Raw genomic sequence first — 17,958 nt, 5'->3', positions numbered from 1 at the left:
TGACTACACACCACCCTCGCTTTATCTCAGAAGGCAGAAGCAACAGTTAGTGATCACATGACCGCAAGAGTCTCTTCTCATTTCTGCGTTAGCTGAGTAGCAAAGTAAATGCTAAATAAAGAATATAAGGAAATATAAAAGAAAAAATAGAGTAGAATGTGTGCAGTTCGTTCACTTTTTCACTATTTAAACAGAATCCACAGAGAAACTGTAAGAGCTACAGGAGCGAAAGGGCTTGGGGAGGGGGAGGCTGTTGCTACGGCAACCAGAGTCGCGGCGCTCGTCATCACGAGGCTTCTTCTGCATTGTGTGTGTGTGTGGACACAGCTCGTGTGAGTTCACCCTCCTCTCTCCAGACAGGAGGCGAGGACATCCCCCTCTAACACTGTGCCAACAGAGAGAGGAAGAGAGAGAGAGAGACACGCACACAGGAGAGAGAGAGAGAGAGACTGAAACCCCATAATGCACTGCACGCTGCAGGGCTGAAGTCGTGCAGATTCATCAGTTCCTGTTCAGAGGGATTGTGTGTGAATGCACACACACCCGTACACCCCAGACGGAGCACGAGTGAAACACACAAGACAACCAGGCAGGTAAGACAGCTTTTTTCTCTGACCGTGCGGACGGACAGCCACTGGCTTTACAAGATGATCCGTGCGAGTGTCCGTTACTGCCTCCTGAGAGGAGGAGATGGGAGAGTTGCTCTGTGGAGATGACAGGGTGTCATTAATATTTGACATGTTATGATTCCGACAACTTCCCTGCCTGTTGCTAGTGATTGCTGCTGTATTTTTTTTTCTCACTCGGAAACGTCTGAGTTTGGGATTTTCCAAAAGCGAGGATATATCTTTAGAGAAATTTGAAATATCTGACATGCATATGGAATATTAGTTTTTGTCTGTCACTGGTTTTGTTTTTTGCATAGTTTTGTTCTTCCAGTTTGCAGATAGTGTTAGCTGATTTGAATATGCTGGGAAGGTTTTGCATATACTGTATGTATGGGAGAGCTGGTGAACACGGTGTAACTTTTAGGAAAGGATAACTTGTCTCATGCAATTGCACACTGTGTACTTTGTCATTTTGTCAACTGATGTTTACCTTTTCATGTACATTGGATACAGTCCGGCATATTCACGTTATAGAATAGTGAATTTAAAATCTTCAAAATGTATTCAACAAAAGCAATAGGAGTTAAACAGTAATGGAGAAAGTTTGTCCTTAAAGGTTTAATCGCAAAATATGAAGTTAATGTTGCGTGATTTTGTCCGATATGCTTCATGTAACACTAAAGGAAGACAAATTATGTTATTTAAAATGTAAATCACGTGAAGAACAGCTTAACCTAATGATGCATTATATGTTACATTTTCATTATGACGATCATTGATGAGGCATTTTTGGTTTCCAAAGCTGTTTGTAATTAAAACTAAATATACAGTAGTTGTTCACACACACCTCTTTTTGAGGTATATATATAGCTAATGTAAACTGACTGGCGGTTAAAAGCGTATGGCTTCTCCATTACGGGTCAGTTTGTGGTTTAACGGCCCACTGAGGCTTGCGACTGTATCTGTTGCGCCAGAGACACAGACAGGCTGGAAAGTGCGATTGCAGCAGCTTAGGGCAGGGACTCTTAAACTTTATTACCCCAGTACTCAAATGGGAAATTTCAATCCCCCACCCATGGGACCACCATCGTGAAATCATGTCTCAAAACTGTCACATGGAGACACAACTGGAAGATCCAAATGAGGGCTTCAGAGTGATAAATAGCTTTGAAATAAAACCTAATGATTTGAAGTTGTATTGTCTCAAAAATCCAGCTTTTAAATAAAATCCAGCTCATTACCCTTTATCACACAAAAGGAGCTTTGAGACTGTTCTACTTGTGTGTCTCGCACCTTTTGACAGTGTGTATTATGTGGATGTGGGAAACTGTTTTGTGCTGTAACGGACTATGCAAAGAGCTTTTGCGGCTTTGGGAAATGCAAAAAAGCCATAATGCAGATCAGACAAAAAAAAATCTTTTGAATATTCAGTTTGTCTCCATTTAGCTCTGTGAGAGAGAGCTCGGCTTCAATCTGCACTTCCACTGCAGAAATCCACCTGTCAAAAACTCAAAATGGAGAGGCTCCTCTTTTTCATTATGGCTCCTTTCATTAAGAGCCCCCCTTCACTGTCTGTGTTGCGGCCTGATAGAATTATCCACCAGACACCTATATGACAGTAGCATCCATATCTCTGCCTCCGCTTTGTAATAATTCAGCGTTGGTGTTCGGGAGACTGAAAGCTGCCTGATAAAAGTATGTACATACCATATATGTTTCTATAGTCAGCTGGGTATATAAGGTCTCCTTTAAAGTTAGTGCAGGATGAAGGCGAGGGAAGAGACAATGAGTCAGAAAAAAGAAAAGCAGAAGGATGTCTTGTTGAAAAATATCAGTGGTCATACCAGAGCTATTTGTGGTGAGTTTAGGAGCTTTCTGAACAATGGTCATTCATATATTCCACTACTGGTCTGTTATAGAGCTCAGTGTTGACAGATTCCCACATTTTCCACTGAGGTCACATCTCGGGGCCCCAGAATTGGTACCAGAACACAGAGCTGTTCTAAGAAGAAAGACGTATGGCACATGCAGCTTTAACAGGCTGAAATACTACTACTGATGCTACTGTTGTTCGGATAACATCTGTTTGATGATTGGACCTTCAACAATAGGGTAGCAGAGGTCTGCTATGCATGTTGAAATCCTCTCAAACTCACACCAGGTCGCCCCTGCTGGATTTTCCATTCTGTAAGATCCTTCTCCAGGTTCTCCGCTAGATATTCTTTTACTCTCCGTCCAGCTCTGGCTTTGCTTAGCGGCTTGGATCAAAGGTGATATATGGATCCAGATCTCCTTGTCCAACTTTAACTCCTCCTGTCTTTGTTCTTTTTGTTCTTTCCTATCTTCCTGTCTTTAATGATCTGGAACACAGGGGACACATGCTCATGGATCCGTGGCCTCGTTTTTGATCAGAATGAGCGACGACGTGAGAGACACCGTTAAAAAAAGCAGTGCCTCAAAAGTCCTTTTTTCGCTCTCTCCTCCGTACACAGACATCAGCAGAGCAGCGAGCAGGAACCTGAGTGTGCATTAAATTACCTGCAATTGCAGCAATTATCTGCAAGTCCAAAACCTTTCAGTGTGCCTTGTTTCTTCATCACAGTGTCTCTCCCTTTAGACTAGAAGCCCGCCAGTGGAAAGTACACTTACTCAAGTGTATGATTCTGAAGTAGGCCTACTTGTTATTTACTTGAGTATTTCCATTTTATACTACTCTGCACTTCTACTTCACTGTGTCTCCGGGGAACAGGTGCTTTGCGGTTTCATATTTTAAACCCTATATTGAGAATTTAAAATATAATGCACAGTAATCAAACTACAATAACGGCATATAAACCAGTTTAAATTAGCATCATTTTGGCCCTACAATATTGGGATGATGCTTACATGTTAATGCACAAATAATAATACTCCAATAATAAAATATAAAAAAATACACTGGAACACTGACATGCTTAAACCGCTTTTTCACTTAAGTTAAATTTTGAATGCAAGACTTTAGCTTGAAATGGAGTATTTTTTCATTGTGGTCCTGCTACTTTTACATATAAGTAAAGGATCTTCTACTGCTGTTTTTTGCAGTGGTAAAAGATGACATGTAGCAAATGTTTGAATCAGGCGGCAACCACTGGGCCTGAAAAGTGAAGCTAATGTGGAAGTGCCTTAAACTTGCATTCTTCATAATAGCCAGCAGGGGGCGACTCCTCTGGTTGCAAAAAGAAGTCTGATTGTATAGAAGTCTATGAGAAAATGACCCTACTTCTCACTTGATTTATTACCTCAGTAAACATTGTAAACATGAGTTTAGAGTCTCAATCGCTAGTTTGAAGTCTTCTTCAATACAGTATGATGTTCATTTAGTAAATTATGGTCCCATTTAGAGTCAAATAGACCATAAAGCAGGGGATGCTTTAGGGTGTGGCTACCTTGTGATTGACAGGTCTCTACCACATTATTGTCTGTGTTTTTGTCTTACAACTTTAACCCTTTCACAGTGTGTTTTCAGTTCATTATAACCTTTTCGGTTGCCTAGAAATGTCTTCTTCAGCGTTCGGTTGTACTTAGCTCCACCCTGTCGTGTCACTTCTGGTTGCAAAAAACCAAGATGACGACGGCCAAAATGCCGAGCTTGAGGCTTTAAAACGACAGTCCACAAACCAATGGGTGAAGACGTCCACTTCTTATATACAGTCTACGGTTTGAATGCAGCTGACCTACTGAAGTGTCCATGAGCAAGACACTAAATCTGTAGCTGACAGCTGTGCTCTGAAGTGAAAATAAGTATTTCCTTACAGAGCACAACTCAGACACTTTACAGACAGAGCTTTTCCAGAGAAAAGTACTATCGTGTCCAGCAGTTCTAGAGTCTACTTGTATAATCCGGACAATCACAACACAACATGTACACACTTGGAGACATCCCATCCTGGAAGACGGCTGCAAAGCCTTTTTTGGGCACACGTCTGTAACTCGTCATCTCTAAAATCGAAATTCCATATTACCGCCGTCTGTAGTGCGTCGCTTTGACTCTATGAACGAATTGATAAATATTTATAGAAGCTGGAGCTAAACATTAACACTTAGAGCAGCACAGAGATCCATCATAGGTGCTTTTGAGGGCAGGCTGCAGGCTGCCGTTCAATCAACACCTTTCCCTTGCACTCTTACACACACACATACAAACACACACACACAAGCCAATACAGTGATAAATTCCAAACAACCTGATATATTGCAGCCACAAGTCAGTGATGTGGCTCTGAGTCACTTGGTAACACCCACCATACACACACACACACACACACACACACTCCTCCGCAAACACACACACACAACACCACGCACTCACTCACACATGCTCGCATAGACACACATGCACCTGACGTAGTGTTTGATGGAGTTAGACGCCATGGCAACAGAGCTGTGACTCTTGCTGTCCTGTGAGTGGACTGAAGCTGTGGAGGAGGGAGGAGAAAGCTACCAGCTAGTAGCTACACTGCTACACTCAAGTGCAGCTATTATTATTCCCAATCTCTCTTTCTTTCTTTCTATTCTCTGCTTTTTTCTCTCTCTCTTCATCTACATGAAGCATTCTCTTGTTTCCCCCCCCCCCCCCAAGTGCAATATAAAGGATGTAAGTTGAAAAAAAACTGAACCAGGGGAAGAAGCAGAAGAGGCAGAAGAGAGGTCAGCAGGCATGTATTTTTAAAGCAAAAACCTGACACATCATCAGACGGAACCGTACTGTTTCTCACAGCCGCAACCAGACAGCACTCCGGATGGCGTCTTATTTGTTGACATATTATTTTTATCTCGCCCTCCTCTCTGCTCTCTCTCGCTGCATCACCCTGTTTTTTCAATCACAAAATGATTTAACTCCTCTGTCTCGCTTTCTCTGCCTCTGTTTAACCCTTTTTTAAAATGTGTTCTTTTTTTTTGTTGGCCTTGCAGTTTGTTTTTTCTCCCCCCTCTCTGTTCCTGTCAGTCATGTTTTATAAAGGTAGCAGCACAGATAAGGAGAGCAGAGGGAGGTAGGCAGGCAGGCAGGTGGACGGGTCTCACAAACAGCATCTGTATGAGATTTACTGCCTGCAGATACAGATGGTGGAGAGACTGCGAGGAAGAAAAAAAAAGGAAGGGGGGTTGTTGGAACAGTGCAGGTGAATTGCATTTTGGGTCTCGGGTAGCATTTTCACGGTCTGATTGTCAGCATTTGTTAACATACACGCATGCACGCAGAGACGCGCACACACACTGTCTCATGCGGTGTGAAATTGTGGGAACGTGGCTGTTGACAGTAGAAGTTTGTCTGAGTTAAGTTCCCTCCTGCGTCGCCCTCCTCCTCCTCCTCCTCTCCTCCCTCTTTTGCATACGATCCAAGCGTGAGCTGTGAAAGGTGAACTCACAGCCTGCTGTGGATAAATTATGTGTGACATGTTTAGCTGTGCTGCCTTATATGGAGACTGGCGTGTCTGAATACAGTAGGGCTCTGCCAAGAGGGAAGGAGGCAGAGAGAAGAAGAAGAAGAAGGGAGTGAGGAAGTGAAGGGCAAGGAGGAGGAGGAGGAAGGAAGGAAGGAAGGAAAAGAGGCAGGGTAGGGAGAAAGGAAAAAAGGAGAGAGGAGGAGGAGGAGGAGGCAGTGACGGAGGGAGTGAAAGAGAGAGGAGTGCCGCCGAAGCAAGCATGAGGTTTTCACTTTCCATTCTCCCCTCAGCAGCAGTCAGATGAGTCCTTGCAGAGATACAGTAAGTCTTTGCTGTTTCCTCTCTGTGTGTGTGTGTGTGTGTGTGTGTGTGTGTTACTTACTTTATGTTTGTTTTTAGACACAAGACTATAAGTTGTCCCTGCTTACAGTTTCTACCATTTCTGCCTTTTGGAATCTTTTTTTATTCACCATCTGGATGTTGAGTGTGATGTGAGTGAGTTATATGTGTGTGTTTGAGCGTGTGTGTACATATGCAGATGGCCAACCGTGCTTCACTGCTAATGCGTGGTAGTTTGAGGCCAGGACAGTTTTAATGTGGAAAAGAGCTGAGCGGGACAAAAGAATGGGTAACGTTAGTGTTTAATGTTCCGCGGGGTAGTTAGTTAGCACACACTTATATGCACAGAGACACACACACACTGACACATCCCCTCCTCTATGGCAGACTAAACTCTCTCTTTTGACTATACAACGGAAATCCCTGTTGTGTGACTCCTACTGTTAACACTAGACACGCTCACGTTTATGGATGAATGAATGAAAACACACACCGACTCAATGTCACACATGTGAGCAGCCCTGCGCTCCTCCTGTACTGTATAATGACTGCACTACTGGTGTTTACATTACAGCTGCCCTCAGGAAATGATTAAACTCCCGCTTTACCCAGGCCCGTCTGTACCAGTCTGACACACAAACACATTAACAAACATGCATGTGCACATACAAAGTCATCACTAGAAATGTGCATGTTGCAGAAAGGCCAAAAAAGTTAAACATAATTTAGATATTATTGCTTGATATTCTTTAAAAAAAAGTTTGCAGGAAGTAAACAGATGAATTAATAAACAGTGTATATAGATGCAGTTATATTTCTGTAAACACATTTCTGAATGTGAGTCATATTGGCTGTTGATTGGATGGGGGCCAATTATGGATTTATAAAGGGGCTACGCTTAGGCCTAATACGTGTACGCCGTTTTCATGAAGAAAAATAATGGAATAAACAGAGCACTACAGAGGACTCTCTGTATTTTTAATTTTCAGTATAAGCAGGATTTTAGAATGTTTGTTTTGTATTAAAAGCTTAATTAGTGAAATAGGTTCAAAGTGTATGAGATGCATTAGCTTTGGGGGTCTGAACACTTCTCACTTCACAGCATGCACAACTCATTTGCCATTTTTCCATGGACACCTGCTGTGATCAGAGCTTATGATTATTGGTGAAATGTAAATTAAGTACATTTACTCAATTATTGTACTTAAAGCAGCAGTGGGTAGAATTGGAACAAATATGTTTTAAAAAAAGTTATTTTTTTATAAAACGGTCACTATATCCTGACAGTAGTGCATGAGACAGGTAATCTGAAAAAAAAAAATCATGTGCCTCTGTGTCCTCCGGTGCTCCTAATGGCATCTGCAAGATTTCACAGACCGGAGGAAAACAACCAATCAGAGCCGGGCTGGAGTCTGCCGTCTCTGAGCAGCTGTCAATCACTCACAAACTACTGTACATCAAACGGTCAAACTAGGCAGCGCTGATCAAATATGAATCAATATTCTGTTACTGTAATGCCTATTTCTCACATCAAATGTTTTCAGAAACATCTTGTAGTGTACTGCTTAGCTGTAAAATTAGAAACTTTGTGACCCGGCAGCCATGTTGAGATCAGTTGAGGAAATACCAAGCAACACCCACCAGCTGGAGCAAACTTTCTCATTTTACAGCTAAACAGTACACTACAAGATGTTTCTGAAAACATTTGAGGGGAGAAATAGGCATTGCAGTAACAGAATACTGATTCATATTTGATCAGCGCTGCCTAGTTTGACTGTTTGGTTGGAGTTTGCAAGTGATTGACAGCTGCCTCTGTTGAATGAACAGCCAATAGGAACGCTCTCTCTCTGAAATGACCTGTGATTGACCAAAGTCTCCTGTCACGGGTTCGATTTTTTAAAGCCTGAAAACAGAGCCATGAGGAGGTGCAGAAGTTTAGTTTACTCTCAGAGCATTTGAATTACAATATGCTGAACGATCATTGCCCAATGATGCCAAAAACTTTCTGCCTACTGCAGGTTTAAGTACAATTTGCAGGTGCTTTGTACTTTACTTAAGTATTTCCATTTCATACTACTTCTATACTGCTACATTTTGGAGGAAAATATTTTACTTTTTACTACACTACAATTGTTTGACAGCTTTATTTACTTTGCAGATTCAAGTTATCAATACAAAACATAATCAACAAATAAATGATGATGTAATATTATGGATTAAGGTTCCCAGTGGTATTTAAAGTACTTAAAGTCTGCCTGACCTTTACCATTTAAAGTGATGTACACATTTAATGCATCACTAATTATAATCCAGTACTTTAATATATATATGATTCTGAAATGTATCTGTATGATGAATACTTTAACTTTTGGTACTTTAAGTACTTTTCCTTTTACTTAAGTAAGATTTTGAATGCAGGACAAGAGTATTTTTACACAGTGAGTTCTTATTCCACCACTGCTTATGGTGCCAGTTTCCCACACCGCATGCAGGAAGTTATGGTGAAAGGTGTTCCCTTACTTTGATAACATTTTGGAGGTTGGAGCTCCATCTCAAAGCGCCTCAAAAAATAAGAAAGCAGTGAAATTAAAGTAATTTTGGAATAGAAGACGTCCTGTTGCCTTAATGTTAATGGGAATTTGCAGGTGGCCTACTGACTATTATGTATAGTAGAGGAAACACTCTATGTACATTTTATTTACCCATTTATTTTCTGTAATAAAATTGATTCCCTTCATTTAAACTTTTATTATTTACCTAAGTGATGCTGCAACAGACACAGCGTCTATCTATCTATCTATCCCCTGTTGTTTTGAGTACACACCCTCTTCTCACCCCCTGATCTCAACACCTCTGTCTCTCTTTCACAGTTTCACTTCCTCACCCCTCTCCATCTCCATCGTTCTGCTTCTTTTTTTTATTCCATGCCTCACTTTGTATTTCTCTTTCGGCGTCTGACTCTCGGTGGGTTTGAAAAAAAAAAGCTTCTTGGCAGATCAGAGCAGGCAGATCTACAAGGTCATTAGAGTATAGAACAGCGAGAGAGCGCAGAGGCACTCAGATACATACTGAATTTCACAGCGCACACGACTCCGGCTAAACAGCTGTGTGCGGGAGAAGAAAGAGACTCTAACGGAGGAAAGAGTGAGGAGAGGATGCATGGTTACCTGCGTTTGACTGTTGAAAAATGAGCTTTTTCCACGAATTTGCCCTCTTTTCTTTTCCTCCCCCACCTTCTCGTTCCAACTAATCTGTCCTTTAGAAGTGATGTCATCTCCCTGCTGTCCTCAGCAGGCACGGGGGCAGCCTGTCGAATGCAGATGAGTCGTGTGTTTGTCTGTGCGTGAGAGGAAATTAGTGTGTATATGTGTGCAATGACATGAGCGCCCTGATTTACATTATTCAATTATCGAGAAAAAAAAAGAAAGTGGGACGGATGCTGTGATCAAGGTGACAGCAGGAGAGATGACTTTGAGTCCCTCAGAAATTCAACACAGAGCACATTACTGGCAACATAGACACTCGGTCAGTCCAGACAAATGGTCGGGGGAGTCCATTTGGCAAGTGGCTAAAATCACAGTGAGTCAGTCAGTAACGTATGATTGCTGTTTTCCCTGCCGTCTGCAAAGCTGTCACCGGACTAATGCACACGAGTGGAAGATGTAATCTATAGTAAATACAGTTGGCTCCACGGTGGAGCCCTCTGTGATTTCCACAGATTAAGGTGTCAAACTGAATCACTGGTCATAGACAGCTGAAGAGTACAGATTATCCCCCGTTTGGCCAAATGCTACTCTGATGACAAGTCTGCACTTTGTGTGTGTGTGAGTGTGTGTGTGTGTGTGTGTGTGTGTGTGTGGCTGCGATTAGGAAAAACTGATTTTTTTTCTGGGGGAGCATCCACTCCTTTGGTATTTCCTGATTTGATCACAGAATGTGAAAGATTCACAGAAGGCCAAATCATCAGCGTTAATCATCTCCATCAATTGAGCTCTGTAATCTTTACAACAATTCCGCTATTAAGCTTTGCAGCCATTCAGCCTCTAATCAGTTACTGAACCGTCTCCTGTCAAGGATTTTCCACCATCATAAATTATTCTTATCTTGCTGTACTTATTGTATCTGTCTGTGTCTGAATCCTCTCTGTCTCTCACTCTGCTCCCATCTCATTACATGCTGTGAATACAAGGGCTGGGACGATACACCTTTCTCCCGATTCAATACTATCACGATACTTGTGTGCTGGTTCAATATGTATTGTGATTCTACAAGTATTGTGATTTGATATTATGATTTATTACGATTTTTGTTAACTGTTTTAACACTAGACCATGGGAAAAAGTTGAATCATACACTTTGGAATTTCTTTTCAAAGTTTTGAAAAACTATTGAAAAATCTAAATCAATACAGTAAAAATGTTTGATTTTCTGCATGCATGTAGTCAAAAATGTCCTGAAGTCAAATATATCAGTCAGGAATTATTTGTTACATTTTTTCCAGCAACCCAAAAATCAAAGAATATAGACATTTCCCCCACAAAGTACTTTTTTTTCTTTTTGATTTAAAAGGGACATGTAGTGTTTTATACTTCTTATTTCCATATATGTATTTTGCATATACAGTTTGTTAACACCTTATTTTGAAAAACGGATGTAATCACAACTGTATACTTCCGCTAACTTCGCCAAGTCCATCGCGAGCTCCATCGCGAGCTCTCCCGTCAGCTCCGTTCTCTCCCGTCAGCTCCGTTCTCTTTATACATCCATGGTACATCCATGCTTTACAGTTATAGCGTCGATCAATTTGACCACAGAGATGCGAGCGACAGCTGACTTGACTGCATGTTACAATACGACAACGTTTCCTGTCCATGACAGAGTTAGCATGCAGCTTTAGCCATGATGTCTAGCTCTGCTTTTCCTGCAATATGTGAAACCCAAAGTGTTTCCATACTTTACTGTATGCGTTGTGTTTACCACTTTGGATTTAATATGTGAGGTTGCAGGTCGTATCCATGCAGACCCTCAGCCGTTTGCATTCTCGCTTCGGTTCACTGCAGCCGACCGTGGTGTGTTTTGGTTGACGGACACGGAACGGATATGACGTTGTGGCGGTACTGAGTTCCCCAGACTTTAAGACTGAAAAACAGTTCCCATCCACATAATAATATAAAATAAAATGCCTTCTTAATAATAATAATGAACAAATGCCTCTTCAATAATGAACAAATGCCTCTATAATAACAAACAATTAAGGAAACTGAAATATTGGTTTTGCTTTTCCTTTTACCCTCCTTTAAAGTTTTCCCAAATAAAATACACTAAAAGAAATGGGTATAAAGGGTTTCATTGAAAATCAACAAATGAATAGAATACAAAAATACAGCCTGCAGGCATTAGGCTATTGTAAGGCAAGCCAGATCGTTGCACAAATAGTACCTAAACGTCCCAGTGCAGGTAACCCAATTGGTTGGCACTTAACTTGTTTCCCCAACTAGGAGAGTCAACACTCTCAACAAACAAAACACAAAGATCACAGAATCCCAAAAGGGCCCAAAACAGACCAGAGTTTCTGGTAAAGCTGATAACACATGTTGCATTGAGTGAAGGAGAGATCAGAATGACACTGGGTGTGCAGTTTCCCTCCTCTTTTAAGCCCTACAGAAAGGGCGTCGTTACACCCTGATTGGCCAAGAGGGGAATGCACCAAGCTGCTCTCAACTATCATTTAAGAGCCAGTCCCCACACCCTGCGCAACAGGTGAACTGAATAACCCTCTAATCACTCAGAAACTCAACCAAAAAAAACACCAGGGAAAAGGGAAACAACAGCAAACACCAGAGAATTGGCAGCTGCCACAACGTCACGTTACTCAGACTACAACAATAAAAGCGGTAACTTCCTTCTTCCTCTGCATAGACTCAAATGAAGCAAATATACCGATTTTGGCATTAAAAAATCAATTTCAAAATCGTAAAAAAAAAAATTGCGATACATAGGTGAATCAATTTATTTTCCCACCCCTACTGAATATCCACCCATGTCTATGTCACCTGTTCCTCCCCTCTGTCTACTTGTCTGTCTGTGTTTTGTTCATTTTTATCATTCTCTTACTTACATGTCTCAGTGTCTGTCTAGTCTGGCATGTGTCTGAGAGCAAGAGACACAGTGAAAGTAAAAAAAAGGAGAGACTGTGTGTGTTTGCCTTTTCTTTTATGTCTGATAAAGGCCCCCGTGCTTGAAACGCCACATGCTGAGGTGGTAAATTTACACAAGGGAGCTTTTTTACCAAAGTTGGCAGACTACTATTTCACTGCCTCCCTTCCACCTATTACATCTATATCCCCTGGAAGTCTCCATTCTATCACTCACTGTCTGTCCCTTACCTCGTCTGTCTGTCTTCCTCTCATTCTTGCCGTTTTCCAATCTACCCTCCCACCCACACACACACACACACCTCCTCCATTGCTATTCCTGAGAGGAGTACACTGGTCTGGCAGTGGGGTGGTTTATGTTTGTGAACTCGATGACACCCTGCCGCTGCATTACACCACACTGGCACCAGGTAGCCACACTGCAGGGGAAATAAAAAGTTGTATGGATGAACATGCACAATCCATGTAACTGTCCCCTCCCTGACACACACACAAACGAATAGGTAACCATGTATACTATATTATCCCACATCCCTATTCATGTGTGCTCAAACTGCCTTACCCCCGTGTCTCTATGTGCACGTCAGGCTGTTTAAACACTTGCGCTGATATCACAGTGCAGACGACAGCTTGCACACGTGCCACTTGACTGCCCTCGTCGTCTCCCCTCCCCTCTGTTTGTCTTACAGCTGAAGGAGGGAGTCATAGATCGTGTGTTAATGTGTGTGTGTGTGTGTGTGCGAGATAGAGAGCGCGCACCAAGGGAGATAGTTGATGTTGTGCATATGCATACATATTACTCATATAGCTGTGTGCTGAATATCAATGCACCGACTGACCTTCCATCCATCTCTGTAGTTGCGTATCCTCCGTAAGATGATGCAGATCTGCTGTCTCATGGTTTGTGGTCAATACTAATGTGTGTGTGTGTGTCAAAAGCTAGAAATGGAATGAAGTCTAAGATTACCCTGATGGTACAATCTGTGGAAACATCATCGTAATGGAGTATCGTTTCAGAATGACCAGCACTCAGAACCGAAAGACTGTCGGATCAGATCTCAAGCTCGCACGGGGTGGGACCGAGCGTTTGTCGGACAGGGTTCACGTGTGAGCATTACTAATACGCTTGTCCCCTCGGCAAGGTATTTCTGCTCACTAATGTCACCGAGATGTCCATCGCTCGAGTGTTCCTCAGGCAGTTTTAAAAAAAAAGAGAAAAGAAAGGTTTTTATTGTGACTGAGATGTACAGAATATTTATGGGGATCAAGCGCAATATCTTTGGCAAAAGTAAAAGTGGAAATGTATCCAGCATCCAATATTAACTGTCATGTCTGTCATTTGTTTTCTTAATGAGCCATGTCTCCATCATTAATAAGGATATTATGTAAATCTTGAATATTACTTTTACTTTTTTACTTTGATGCGTTAACTCAACATTTATTTCATGCGTTCGGTCATGTGTGTGTGTGCATCTGTCTGTCTGTCCGCGGCTGATCTTGCAAACTACTGGACCCATCTGCCTACTGTTTTTTGTGCTCATTCTTGACTGTATATGCTGAAGGACCTCTTGTGGTTGCGATGATTCAGAATGTTTGAGAAACCTACTTTATTGACTGTTTTATACCGTCATTGACTGCTGACTCCTCACTCCTCTTAACCACAAGTGATCAACAACTGCTTCAGTAGCAAAAGGCATTTCCGGCAATCGGTTAGGCTAAAAACAAGCTTAACCTAGTCTATTGCAGGCCACATTTTGGCCTTTGTCATAGCTCAACAACTGACATCCATAGAAAAGTTTGGTCTCACTTTGAACCGGAGGATCTGCAGATTAATTTTATACCCGATATGTTATGATCCACTAAAGTTAGGCTCAATATGAGATGAATAAATACCTTTTTTTGTTATCTTTGCCGCCACCTTGACTGTAATGGAACCGGGAAGGACAATTGAGTGAGATTCGACTCTTCTTTGTTTGGGAGATGAGAAGGAGATGCACACCTGGTGGAGATCTGCACTCTACTGAGTGCACTTTTCTAGTGTTGGAGTTGTGTCCGTACTTCTGTTTGTGTAAAATGAATAAACGTAATATTGGATGTTCAGCTACAATACATTCCAACTAGGGGTGTCCGTTTCTGTCAATTTTGCATTTGATAGCCCGACATCCATTTACCAGTAACTAACTGGTTAATTTTTTAGGAAAAAATGCAAAATTATGTGAAATACACAACCCTGTCTCCCACAAAATTACGTTCCCAGGATTTGTGATTGATCAAAGACAAACGTAATCCACGACAAAATGCTTTTCCTTCCAAAACGTAATTGAGAATGCAGTTTAGTTGTATGGGAAAGTATTTTTTAAGGAAACAGGGCTGGAATACAAACGGTACTTTCCTTTTACTCTGGCACTCCATTTACGCAATGAGCTTTGGCGCTGCATTTCGAAATGTTGTATCCATTTAGAGGTGTTGACATTGGACATTCGTTTTGTAAATGTCTTGCCTTTTATTGTATTTTTTGTTGGCTTTGCTTAAGTTCATTGCTGCATTTAAGGGTGTTCCAATGAATCGGCCTCCGATCAGCTCATACTTGTTTGAAATAGTTTGATAGGTGGGCTCTATAAAGGCCGATCAGAAGAGCCAATCAGATGATGCATCGATCGATGATGATACTGTTACTCATTTGCCTGCTTTCTCACCTGCTCTGTAATCCGTTCTCAGAGCGACACAGATGTGTGTTTACAGCTGTTTTGCACACACTGGGCTCCAGTGCCGTGGAGCGTCCTGTCTGGGGCGCCCAGCAAATTAATAGACTGTATAGACCGTAAATTAACCGAAAGATGGACATGCGTAACCGGTCAAAAATATTCTCGGTGGTTAACCGTTGACATCCCTTAAAGAACCCTTGAAGCGGTCCGTCAATGAACATCATAGTAGCTTGGCTAAATAGCTGCTGTTAATTAGATAAAACAACACAGAAAGTAGTATAGTACTAAATTGTTAGTCATGACCAAGTCCAGTGTTGTGACCAATAGTCAGCTGCTTTGTATTCCTGTTGGTAAATTGTGTCATCAGGGTTCACAAAAGTTTGAAATCCTAAACTGGCAATGCCTGAGGCTCCAGCTCACCTCCTGGCCTATATCAAGTGATCAGGCAGCTGATGGTCAGCAGTTTCCTTTTCTGTAACGCCGGCTCATAAATAAACTGTGAAAAACAGTCCAATAAAGCCATCAAATACACAGTTCTGTGTTTTCATATAAGCAGCAAATACTGTCATTTGCTGTGTTTTTCTAGGGAATGAAATCTCTGCTAGCTACAGTAGCCACTATTCTTCTACAGTAGCTTCTTCATACAGTGTCTGTCCATATTCTAAGCTACAGCAAATGGGGAAATATATAGTCCGGATGGAAATATTTCAGCACCATGTAATTTTAAGAAAGAGAAAGAAATACCGTGGGACTTTATCTGTCTTGAGGCTTCAGGGTCGGATCAAGCTGTGGTAAACTGAGAGTCGTGATTTCTACCAGACATTTTCTCTTCTACTGTGACAGTTGTGTGCATGACTTTGGTATTTTCATTTTATTTTGGTCGTCTCTATATCAGTCCTGCACTCATTCCTTTGAACACGACAATAAAGCAGTGTTAACGTTACAGTCACATATACAGCCCTTCGTAATGTTTCATTATAAGTAACTTTTTTATAATTGTCAGCATGGAGTGTTTTTGTGGTTTGTCTCAGCTTTTTTTTTTTTGCTGTCTGGTTCAGTGGGATTGCAAATTAATTTAGTCCATAAATCTGTGACTTTTTTTCCTTCCAAGAAGCGTGACCATTAGCTCAAATTATGGACAGCGTGGGCGTCTGGTGGGCGATACTGTTCAGATGTCACAGAGCTCATCTGAAAAGTTCCTGTCTTTCATATGATTTCCACCACACTGCTGTGATATCAAGCCAGACCTGACACCATTAACCACTTTGTCCTTGCTTTTAAACATGGTTTCCCTAGTTGCCGTGGCGATGATGACCTTGCAGCACATTACCGTGGCACTGCAGCATAAGGTGTTGTGTGAACAAGGAAACGAAAGGGAGAGACACGGGGGGGGGGCGAGACGGTGGGCGAAATAAAAACGAGGACGGTCGGCTACTATTAAAAGACGAGCCGCTTTCATTGTTTATGTCACATGATGGTGCAAGTTTAGCAGAAGGCGAGCAGATTTCTAAGAAGGAGAAAAAGATTTGGGGAGAGAAAAAAAAGTGGAAAAAACACTGGAGCGTACGCGTGAAGAGAAATAGAAAAAGGAGAACAGGTGGGGATCAGAGAAAGATAAATGAAGAGAGATGAGAAATGTCAAGATGGTATCGCAGCAGAGCGCCAGCAGGGCTTTGAAATGGAACAAAACTCTGCTTTTTCCCCTCCCTCTGATTCATCCTCTTTTATACCTGCCAAGTACTCCCCTTGTTTTTTGTCCTCTCACTACCAGACACCAACCTCTGTCTCTCACCAACTTGTACTAATTGCTGCTGTTTGCCTCCCATCACTCTCCCTCTAGCCTCCATCCTTCCCCTGTCACCACCTCTGGTCTCCTTTACTCTGTTTGTCTCGCACAGCCTCTCCCACGGCCTCTCTCCTTCCCAGCGCCCCTATCAGAATAAAGGGCAGCTCAGGTCGTATATAGATGATATCCTGGTCAGCCGGCGATGCGGTGTAATACGAAACGTCCAGCATCTGCTTTTTGCTGCTGCAGTCAGCGCCCTTTAACCTCTCGCATTACTGAATTCCCCCTCCCTCCCTCCCTCCTTCCTTTTCTCTCTTTTGCTTTCCAGAAGGTGCAAACCACTAATCAGCCATATTTCCCAGCATCCTATGAGAAAGAGCACGAAAATCTGATTCTGAGCCTGTAACACTTAAGGAATGTCTGAACCGTCATCTAGCCGCCTAAACAAACAAGACCTTTTGGTTGCTAGACAACAAGTCCAAGGGCCCTTTTACAGATCAGAGTTTACACTGCGACTCTCTTGGGGAGTTTGTTTTGAAATTGTTTTCCTCTTACTTTATAGTTCAAGTTTTGACCACTGCACTTTTTGTGTCTCCCTCTGTTGTGTTTAAAAGGTCAGACATAGGAAATCATGCTCAATGCTCTCCTGCTTTCTTTTCTTCATCTTCCCTCACTTTTTTTCTTTTCTGGAAGTCATTCAAGGTGAATAAATGGCTCCCGTCTCTGGCCCCTGTTCACTCCATTTCTCTCTCTCTCTCTCTCCCTCTGTATTGCTCTCAGATGCAGGGCCGAATGTGGCTTGTGTTAACAGTGCGAGAGGCCCTGCCATAAAAAGAAAGTGCAATTCCATGTGGCTTGCACCAAGCACGAAACATTAATATATCAAGATGTGCAGCTCAGATAGGGCTGCGGCTAACAATAATTTTCATTGTTGATTAATCC

At 42.0% G+C, this 17,958-nt stretch overlaps 1 protein-coding gene across 8 annotated transcripts in view; it reads left to right on the top strand.

The window, feature by feature from the left end:
• Nucleotides 1-384: 384 nt before the first annotated feature.
• LOC119491208 (muscleblind-like protein 1) overlaps nt 385-17,958 on the top strand; it is a 75,439-nt gene continuing 57,865 nt past the window's right edge. For 3 of the 8 annotated variants that reach the window (XM_037774963.1, XM_037774962.1, XM_037774948.1), the window contains exon 1: nt 6,206-6,352. Coding sequence is in view for 1 of the 8 variants with exons in the window: in XM_037774959.1 (XP_037630887.1) it covers nt 6,332-6,352 (21 nt within the window). In the remaining 7 variants the exon portion in view is untranslated. Of the gene's footprint in view, nt 594-6,194; nt 6,353-17,958 lie in introns of those variants that run through there. The other 5 variants (XM_037774961.1, XM_037774960.1, XM_037774949.1 and 2 more) reach the window with 4 other exon arrangements.

The sequence above is a fragment of the Sebastes umbrosus genome, chromosome 7 (assembly GCF_015220745.1).
Source record: "Sebastes umbrosus isolate fSebUmb1 chromosome 7, fSebUmb1.pri, whole genome shotgun sequence".
Classification (NCBI taxonomy): domain Eukaryota; kingdom Metazoa; phylum Chordata; class Actinopteri; order Perciformes; family Sebastidae; genus Sebastes; species Sebastes umbrosus.
Note: the sequence above shows the minus strand (reverse complement) of the source record. Positions and strands in the feature narration are given on the sequence as shown.